Here is a 9,556-nt window from a genome sequence, read left to right on the forward strand (position 1 = left end):
CAGCGTTGGATTGCATTGTGAAGGGTCTGACTGCTTGGTCAGTTGAGCATCTGAGGAGCTATGTGCTTGAGAAAAACGGTCTTGTGAAAGTCATAGAACCAGCTGAGCTATCAGACACGTTCCCCTTAATATTTTTCATCTTTGGTGGAACAAGCATTATGACTCTTAAGCGCAGCATTTATGTTCCATAGATGGCGCCCATACTTTGTGGAGATTTTCAGATGAAATGATACAAACTCGCATATCACAGTCTTCCTACTGTTTTCAGATTTGGCATATAGTAAATGTGTTCCTGATTTCCATACCTAGAGGTCAAATATGATATCCTTTTAACATAATTCACCATTTAGCTGTTACTAAAAAATAATGAAACATGTTTTGTTTTAGCTGTTACTAAAAAGTACTGAAATATGTTTTGTGTACAACTGGCTCAACTCCGAGTGATCCTTGCGGATCATGATGTCCGTAAAGTTGTACTACCATCTGGAATACCTGAGATGGTGGATGACCTTCACTCAGTCATTCGTGATACATTTTCCATTGCTAGAGACTTCCGTCTTCACTATAAAGATGTTCATTTTGGTGATGAGTTTTTCACCCTTTTTTCTACAACTGACCTCAAGGATAAGGACACAATCAAGGTTGTGTTTGTCCAGGACCAGGATCCTACAATAACTTTAACCTTAACTGATGTGATCGACACTGATGAGACCAATGTAACTGATCAGCCTTGGGAGGAGCATGATGTTGACGACACCTCATCTGTGTCAACCAATGACACACTGATTCTTTCATCATCTGAAGATGGTCCAGGCCACCGTTCCCGGCGCTGGCCTGCTCAGTTTCCAATTCCCAGCTTTTCTGGCCTCACAGAGATCCAAATTCAGTCACAAAAGATTTCATTCCACTACTCCCAGACATCCTTGGATAACTAGCGGAGGCTATTTATGAGTACACTGCTTATCCATCAAGTCTGCAGATCAGTGAGGTTGCAGAGGCCCTGACTCAAAAGCATCCCTGCCTCAAAGAACCAGGGTCCTTTAATGGGTCCTATGGATGGGCGCAGCGCTTAAAATATACTGTAAGATGAACAATTTCAGAAGCAAACTTCGAGGTCTCGGCTGCCCTGAAGTTGAAGTGAACTCCCTCAAGAAGAAAACAACACATGACCAGTATCCGGCAAAGAATGTGAAAAAACCAAAGAAGGCTGAGGTGAACTACTTACCCCCTCATGCTCAAGGTGAAACTACTGCAAGTTTGGAAAAAGAGAGAGTCGAGCTCCTAAGTGAGGTGATGAAAAGGGACAACTCCAAGGTGGTGGCTCAGAAAATGGCCAAGACGTTCAGCCTTCGCCGGGAGGAAATAGTGAAAGAGGCCCCTGCCATCAGTGACTTCATGAAGCGCTGGCCTGCACTTTTTAGTGTTTTTAGTGTGGATATATGTCCACAAATTGAAGTAAAATAAATAAAGAAATGTAGAAATAAATACATTAAGACCCTAAACATTTAAATGTGTACAAATACACATTTAAATGTTTATTTCTGCATTGATTTTTTATACTTATGTCACTTGTGGTCCTTCATACTGATGTGTCCTGCAGATAAGTGAAGAATTCAAGAGGATAACAACAGTTAGCCTTGAATCGACCTTTCTAGCCAAGCTTGACCAATGCACCCCGAAACTGATGGCCTTGACCCAATCAAAAGGAGGAGCTGCAGGCCTGAAGATGAGGCACATTAAGGACATGCTTCTTGAGGTATGATGATTAACCTTATTATGAATAGACCTTTATTTTAATCATATGTTTCTGCCTCACTGTTTTCATGTCAAATGTCAAAATAGCTGCTATGAACAAGGTATATTGTGCACTAACACTCATATTTTTCAAATTGTCATTATTTGGGTTACACTTGCATCTGATTTTTACTGAACACCTGATCTATTTTTTCCATGAATCAGGACAGTTGAAAAGCGCAGAGAAATTGCCATTCGCTGCCTCATGGTCTATCTTGGAGAGAAGGAGGAGGACCTTTTCAAGCAGTACCACGTAAGTAATTGAGTACGCTTTTAATTTTTAATTTTGTTTGAACTGTATGTCTCTGTAGCCTTCCTGTGTGGAGAGTTGAAGTACATGGTCATCCTGCATTCCCTTATTCATGTCACCCTAAAGCTTGAGCTATGTATTTTATACATCCTAACACCTTTTAATTTCTTCTACAAGGATGTGGAGGAGCTCGATGCAGACCTTGCAATGCAAGTGATGAAGATTGCCATCATTGGTGATGGGCGTGCAACCATTGTAGTCGAGGGAACCAAGATCCTGCAGGGGATTGATGTCGCCAGATCCTGTGCTTTGCTGATGGGAGTAATCTATGCGCTTAACCTTAGCTATCCCAAGCAGTTGAAATTTACCTTTGAGGTATTCCAGAAGCTATGCCTTGAGCTCAATGGACAAAAAGCCAGCTCTAAAGTAATGAATCTCAAATACGGTATTTTCTAGAGCAGACTTGATTGACCTTGCGTGAGGGAGAGGCTCACATCTCACACACTCACACACACACACACACACACACACACACACACACTCGTTCTTTTTCTGAGATAGTATGAATACCTACTGACCTACCTACCTCTTTTGCTGGAGTTAATCAGGAGGGTGAGCAGTCTGATATTGATGAGATAGGAGATGATGTAAGAGTACTGCCAAAGATGATCGAAAGAAGCTCATTTGATGTTGAAAGCCTACAAATGCTGCTGTTTGCACTTAAATTTCAATAAATAGTTCTAACTCTGAAATATGAATATTACTGTCTGAGTTTCTGTTCTTTTTGAGCACCAGGAAAGAGTCCCTTAGCTGCTGTCCAGTTGCCAGGTTTTGACATCGCCCTCATGCCACTAAATACTCCTAGCAGCCTTTCAGAAGGTATTTGTTGTCATCTCCTTGCTGTCAGCTGTTTTCCCTCATCCACCCTAAAACAAACAGAAATGCACACACCATCCTCATGTTCCTCAAACAACCAAGGCTGGAGTTTTGGACAACTTAACCTTCTGGGAAATGCAGGAAAATGCCCTTATTATAGGACAGGGCTCAACTTAACTCTTGCAGGGATCAAAAATGTGTTTTATTGTGGCCAAAAAGCTACTTCACCATACTTAAAACATTATGTCGGATCAACTTAAATACTTGCATTCGTGTTGACAATTATTAAGTTCATGTTACTTAAAAATGTGTTTTATTGTGGCCAAAAAGCTACTTCATCATACTTAAAATATTGCTTTGAATTAATGTAATTCTGCCAGCAGTTGGCTTAACTTAAAAATTCTAGTGGAAAACGTTAACATACTTTTTTTTGTTGACCCAATGTTTTATGTTTTAGAGTGTAATGTTATATTGATATTGACCACACATTCGGGCCGCCGTGTGTCTTAAAACACTGATTTATGAATGGCTAATGTGAGGAGGTGGTGACTCCCTTTGCAGCAAATGTGCCAGAAGCATCGTGCAAATTAGCTAAAGCTACCACCGGCTAACTAGCAAACCTGGAAGTAGATATGGTCAGCAACGTGTAAGTCAACTTTTAACTAGATAACGTTGCCAGCGTGAGGGGTAATTGTGTAGAGTCTTCATGAAGTCAATTCAAGTCAGACAGCGACATGTGTGAGGACTCGGCTAAACTAGCTCTCGTTAGCTTGACCATGAGCTTGACTGGTTAGCCTGGCTAATCTTATGTGTGCGCGGGCGATTCTGTAAGGATAAACACTTTGTAATGTAAGGCTACAGTGGTGTTAATATATTAGGTTAAAATGAGTTAGTTACTGCATGTAATTGGATTACTTTATTTTAACTCGTTTGGCCATGAGCTTGACTGGTTAGCCTGGCTAACGTTATGTGTGCGCGGGCGAATCTGCAAGGATAAACACTGGGTAATGTAAAGCTAAGGTGGTGTTAATATATTGAGTTAAAATAAGTTAGTTACTGCAGTAATCGGATTACTTTATTTTAGCTCATTTAATCACGAGGGGTTTTCAGAGTAACGTTAGCCTAACAGATACTGTTGACTTAGTTTCACAACCCCTTTGAATGTGTGCTCGGCATTAATATAGTTAAACTGAAGTTAAGGGTTGTCTGAGTAATATCAAGGTAAGGTAACTTGTTTTTTGTCAAATCCTGTTCTGTTTCTGATGAAAACTCTGTCTTAAATGTGTCCTTTGTTTTAACAACCGCACAGTTTATAAACTTTGACATTCCAGTTCTTTAGTAACACTATTACTTCTGAAATGTGTTGTGCTGTCTGGGTCAGGGCTCCGATGTCTTACAAACTCCAGGGTGTTAAATGATGCCATGCCATGCCATGCAAAGTTTCTCACTAGTGCTTATTTAAGATAAGTTAAATTAAGCTAATTAAACAGCTAGTTATTAGTGTTGAGTGTAGAATGGAGCAGAAGCGGGTAGTAATGTGTTTGATGTATTCAAGTCACTTGGGTCAGTTATTTTGTCAGTAGTTTTAATATGGCCTATCTCATACTTTCTTCTTCTAGATTTTAGAGGAAAATATTTACCTTTGTTACATTTAGATACATGTATTGCCCTTCTGCCATTATTTTATGTATTCATGCATATTCTGGTAAGAGGCAGGTTTACTAGTCCTGTGCATTTGTGCAGCCTGATAAATAGAGACAGGATTTTTTTTTTTTTTTAACCAAAGAAGTTGAACTTTTTTTATTTTATGTGGACTTAAATGATGAAATATTTCATCTATTCATTAATGATCAAATATTAAAATTATTTCATTATTATTATAATTGCATGGAATTAATTTATTTCTCTGTTTTGTTTTTCAGATTTGTCCATTATTCACTGAGGTCTGATGATGGTAAGTAACATTTTAGATAAAATAATGTGAACATTAGTCCCACTGATGTGTAATTTGGGGCCAACAGGAATGAAGAATTCCAATACTGATATATTGACCGATATAGTCTGTTTTTTTGCAGTTATCCCTCAATGGTGGTCATCAAAACTTTGCAACAAAGATATTTAATGGAGGCAGAATATTTTACAGATTAAAAATATTTTTTTACTGTCTAAAATAACAGTAGTGCACTAAAACCTTCATCATCACTTGAAATGTAACAATAATCAATCTCCTACAGCATCTTTTTCTGCATTGTATTCTTTAAAACTGAAATGTCAACTGATATATTGATTGTCTGGTCAGAATCGTTTCTGCTTGCACACAGATACATCACACTGTCCAGTGTCTTTAAATTTAAAAATAGCCTAATTTTGATGATTCTGGTGTTTGTTTGTTTTTTTTAAAAACCCACATCCACCACTGTGATTATACCACCGTGTGCTAGCAGGAGCTATTGTTGCTGCCAGAGTAGCTTTGTAGTAAAACTCAACATATGGATTGAGTTTTTCTATTTTTACAGATAACACCATGTTGATTAAAACAAAAATTGATAACGAACACAAATATGTCAAGATCAGTCAACCCAGCCTGGAAGAATTCTTGAACTCTGGTAAGCCAGAGTAAAATCAAACTGAAAGTGTGTGAGTCCATAACTTTCAGAGATGCAGGACATTGTCTTGAAAATGGAAAATAATCTCTCACTTTGTTAAACTTGCCATTTCATATGGAGTGACTGTCTGCTTTTTCCTAAGCTTTCATGAAGTTTTCCATCCCACCTGTGAGTGAAGGCATCAGAGTTTATGATGAGACGGGAACTGAGGTGGATGCAGATGTCTTTGAAGAAGTCGTGCAACACCCCAATGCTGGTGTATTCACTATCACATTTGATGGTGGTAAATTGGTTCTGTCTTGATTCTCATTTCTTTAATCATCACCCACGGAATGTTTACTCAGACTCCGTTATCTAAGATGAGAAATTGTAGCTGTTCATTTCTTTCTTTTTTTCCTGTCCTCTCTCTCTCTCTCTGAACTACACTTAGGTTCCCAGGGAAAAACTTTGTCCAGCTCTTCTCAGGATACATCTTCATCTGCCAGTCCACCACTGCTTGATGTAAGCAATTCAACTCTGGAAATTTCAGCCTGCAGCTCTGATGATACAGTCTTCATCGATTAGGATTATAGCCCTTCCAGAAAACGATCAAAGTCGGAGAAAGATGCCAAATTTGTGAGTTGATTTGTAAAATTATTTATTTATTGTGACAGTGTTCTGTGGGAGTTGCTCTATACATTATTTTATAGGTTATTTGCTATCAATTTTGTTTTAATCTTTTCTGAATATGGACTTGTCTTCAACTCTGTCCTTTCACAGTTGGTTGAATGTGCACTGACAACGAAACCTGGTGGCGACCGCATACTCAAGGAGTACAGCCGAACTAAAGGTCTGACTGATTCCTCACGGCGACAGATGATTAACATCCTTGCTGCAGATATGACTGAAACTCATGGGTAATTTAGAGGTCTTTCTTTCAGCAGATGATTTCGTCTGTGCTTGTGGAGAAAACAAATATATATTAGGTGCATTATCTTAATTTTCATAGCAGTATGGTCCTTGATGAAGAGAAATCCATGGATGTCTTGACTGAATTTCCACGCTTCAAAGATGTCAAAGGCCTGGTAATGACAATTCATTTTACAAAAATAAAACACTTTTGCAATGATACAACTAAATGTGTAACTGTCGCTAATACCCTACGTATTTGGTACACTATCCTCACCATTTCCTGGTGATGCTGTGCCTGATTCTATCTACAGTTTGGATGTTGTTTACCTCTCATTCAACTCCAATTAATATCAAAATCAAACATAGAGATTTTACATTTATTGTAGTACATAGAGATTTTTGTATGAGCATGACTTAATCATTTGGAGCATGAAAGGCTGCTGTTTTGTGATTTGAATTAGGTTAAAATGTTGAGCCATTTTAAATCACTTGGTGTCATCAGGAAGTCAAACATGCATGCTTAAGAAAGAAAGAATAAAGAATACATTTTTCACACTCAGATCCCTATGTATTACATAATATGTATGAATAGTAATTTCTGAAGTGTGTTGTAGTACTATTTTTGAAGCTGAATGGGAAGTAAATTGCACCTGCATAGATACATTTCTGACATATGGTGGCAAATGACTGCTCATATTTCTTCAGTCAGAAGGTGACTTAGGCAATAAGCCAGGCTTTCTCCAACGTCAGAGTATTCCCTCTTCTAAATTTGAGGAACGAGGACTGAGGATTTTATACTCTGTTGCCTTATCTTTATAGATATAATACTGCTATATAATTTGCAGGCTACAGGGCAAATATAATTTAAAAGAAAATAGGACTTTTATGTACTATTATTGTTTGAAAATACCTGGACAACAGCTACACCTAAATTTTTTTTTCTTTTTGGACTCTCCCAACACAGCACCCCCCGAAACATACACCTAAATGTAGTTTGCTTAGCTGATGTTTTTTGGTATATCATTTCTTGTTGCAGATTGAGCAAGACTTTTTCTGCTGTTTGGAGAGGGTACAGCTGTCAGGTTTCTGGAGAGGTTAGTCTAAACCTAGTTTGTTGCATTTGGTGCATTTTGTTGCACTGTCATTTGTGTTATCACGTCTAAACGTAATGCATGCATTTGGTTATTCCAGGATGTAGCAGTGTTTATGTAATGTAATTTGTTTACAATTTGTTACCATGTTGGCATAGAAACAATTACATAATATTGGAGGCACTGAGGGTTTTATTACACTCATCACTGATACATTTACCTGCTTTTGTTTGCCAGTTCAGCTATTGGTGTTTGATTTTCCCCGTTTTGGACTAAAACAGTATTTCTCTATCTAGGTGGCCAACAATGTTCAAGCAGAAGGTCATCCAGCAGAGTAAGGCACTCCCTTCGTCAAGTGACCTTGAAGAACTGATCTATTGTGCAGAAGCAAGGGCAGATGAAGAGGATATAGATGATGATGCACTTTCTTCTGGTAGTCAGATTTACTTCCTCTTGGGTTTTGACTTGATTTAGTTTAAATTCTAATGCTTTTTCTTGGTTTAGATTTAGTTTTAAAAGAATGGTGTTTAAGTTGGAATTATCGTGTCATTATGTAATATTAAGCTGTTTTGCTTCTGTGTACAGGATGGGACAGTGATCTTTCTTCGATTATCCTCCTCCTCCACCTGATTCCTCCTTCAGCTCAAGGCTGGAAAAGACCAGGGAAAGTGTCTGCATCCCAGGCTGAGAAGCATCTTATCGTGTTCAAGAAGGTTTGTATTGTAGGTTATACCAATGTCAAAAGTGTTATATTCATTTTGAGACAACAAGTGTGGATGCAAAGTAACAGTGAATATTTTTCCCACATTTGTAGTGTCTCCTGTGTAAAAAATCAATTCTGTGCGAAACTAATGCAAAATTGGTGAAACTCAGTCTAAGACACATCATAAATTATCTTTATATAAAACACCATCAACCCATTTTAAGATTTGAATTTCATTGTTTAAATTTTATTTTGTTCTCTTATCCTCAGAGTGGAACAAGCATCCAGGAACATGTTGATGCCATCAGCAGCACCGCTCAACCCTATCTACTTGCCATTTGGATGAAGAAGAGCACCATTCATTCATTCTTCATCATTCTGGACAAGCAGGTTATACCATGCCAGTCAACCAGTTCTCTTGGAGCGTTCGATGAACTCTTCAAGGCACACTATGTATTTGGTACCCTGTACAGTCAGGCACTCTACAACATGTACACCTTTGTACAGACAACTGTGTACAACATAGATATTGGCAAAGTCCAGGAGAGCCCAAGTGTCGCAGAGCTTAGGGCTAGGCTGCTTCACTAATGCATACATGAACATACACAGTGGGCAACATGCTTGCCCCTTATCTATCTATTGTTCTGTTTCTGTTTGTTTTTAGGCTGCTGTGACTGACCTTACTCAATTAATCCAGTCTATTTTGAAAACATGGGGGTGACTTGTTTTGTTTGCCAGACTCATTTTGTGACTACTAACATGCTTGTAAGGCACATACGATTGATTCATGGTTTCTGTGCTGGTAAATCACTTCACTTGAAATGTGCTCAGGCAGGATGCTGTCAGGTTTTTGGTACCTTTTCATTCTTCAGGAAACATTTAAACACCAAACATGCTGAGCAAATTGAGCATGAAGACAAAACTAATAATAATGTAGACAGAGAAGATTTTGTTGATAATTCTCAATCACAAGATTTTGAGGAACCAACCTGTAGCTCTCAAGTCCAGCCACTAGTCAACACAAGCACTCGTAATATGTGTGCCTCTGCCATTGCACAGCTTCAAGTTGCTGGTGTTGCCCAGGCTGCTTTAAATAATTTTATATCATCCATGGAAGAAGTAGTACTGGATTTACAGAGTCAAGCAAAAGATGCTGCATTGAAATGTTTATCTTCTCAGGATACTAGTATTAAAGATAAAATTGAACAACGTTTTGAAAAACTTGAAAATCCTTTCACTTGCTTGAATTCAGAATCAAAACGAACAGCATATTTTGAACAGAAATGGAGAACTGTTGAACCTGTAGAAAAAGTCCTTGGTGTCAGATTTGAAAATAGAAGAAACA

At 38.2% G+C, this 9,556-nt stretch overlaps 1 protein-coding gene and 1 pseudogene across 2 annotated transcripts; both read left to right on the forward strand.

Annotated features, from left to right (window-relative positions):
* Positions 1 to 518: 518 nt before the first annotated feature.
* Positions 519 to 2,680, forward strand: LOC148187774 (uncharacterized). The gene is made up of 4 exons (XM_088085363.1): positions 519 to 1,431; positions 1,601 to 1,755; positions 1,954 to 2,047; positions 2,222 to 2,680. The coding sequence occupies exons 1-4, from the start codon at positions 1,057 to 1,059 to the stop codon at positions 2,498 to 2,500; spliced, it is 903 nt and encodes a 300-aa protein (XP_087941489.1). The 5' UTR covers positions 519 to 1,056; the 3' UTR covers positions 2,501 to 2,680.
* Positions 2,681 to 2,820: 140 nt separating this feature from the next.
* On the forward strand, positions 2,821 to 8,812 carry LOC148187775 (uncharacterized; annotated as a pseudogene). The gene is made up of 10 exons (XR_015778151.1): positions 2,821 to 2,923; positions 4,843 to 4,874; positions 5,669 to 5,809; positions 5,957 to 6,141; positions 6,286 to 6,422; positions 6,515 to 6,590; positions 7,454 to 7,511; positions 7,805 to 7,941; positions 8,094 to 8,221; positions 8,482 to 8,812. The product of XR_015778151.1 is annotated as an uncharacterized LOC148187775 (transcript).
* The last annotated feature ends 744 nt before the right edge of the window (positions 8,813 to 9,556 follow it).

The sequence above is a fragment of the Plectropomus leopardus genome, chromosome 12 (assembly GCF_026936395.1).
Source record: "Plectropomus leopardus strain MGB_pleo_1.0 chromosome 12, ASM2693639v1, whole genome shotgun sequence".
In the NCBI taxonomy this organism is placed as follows: domain Eukaryota; kingdom Metazoa; phylum Chordata; class Actinopteri; order Perciformes; family Serranidae; genus Plectropomus; species Plectropomus leopardus.

What these genes read in the sequence shown, in the direction of transcription:
- LOC148187774 (XM_088085363.1), top strand. Translation starts at nt 1,057, where the DNA reads ATGGGCGCAGCGCTTAAAATATACTGTAAGATGAACAATTTCAGAAGC. An exon ending in CACTTTTTAGTGTTTTTAGT is followed by an intron (nt 1,432 to 1,600) that starts GTGGATATATGT and finishes TGTGTCCTGCAG; the next exon opens with ATAAGTGAAGAATTCAAGAG. An exon ending in ATTAAGGACATGCTTCTTGA is followed by an intron (nt 1,756 to 1,953) that starts GGTATGATGATT and finishes ATTTTTTCCATG; the next exon opens with AATCAGGACAGTTGAAAAGC.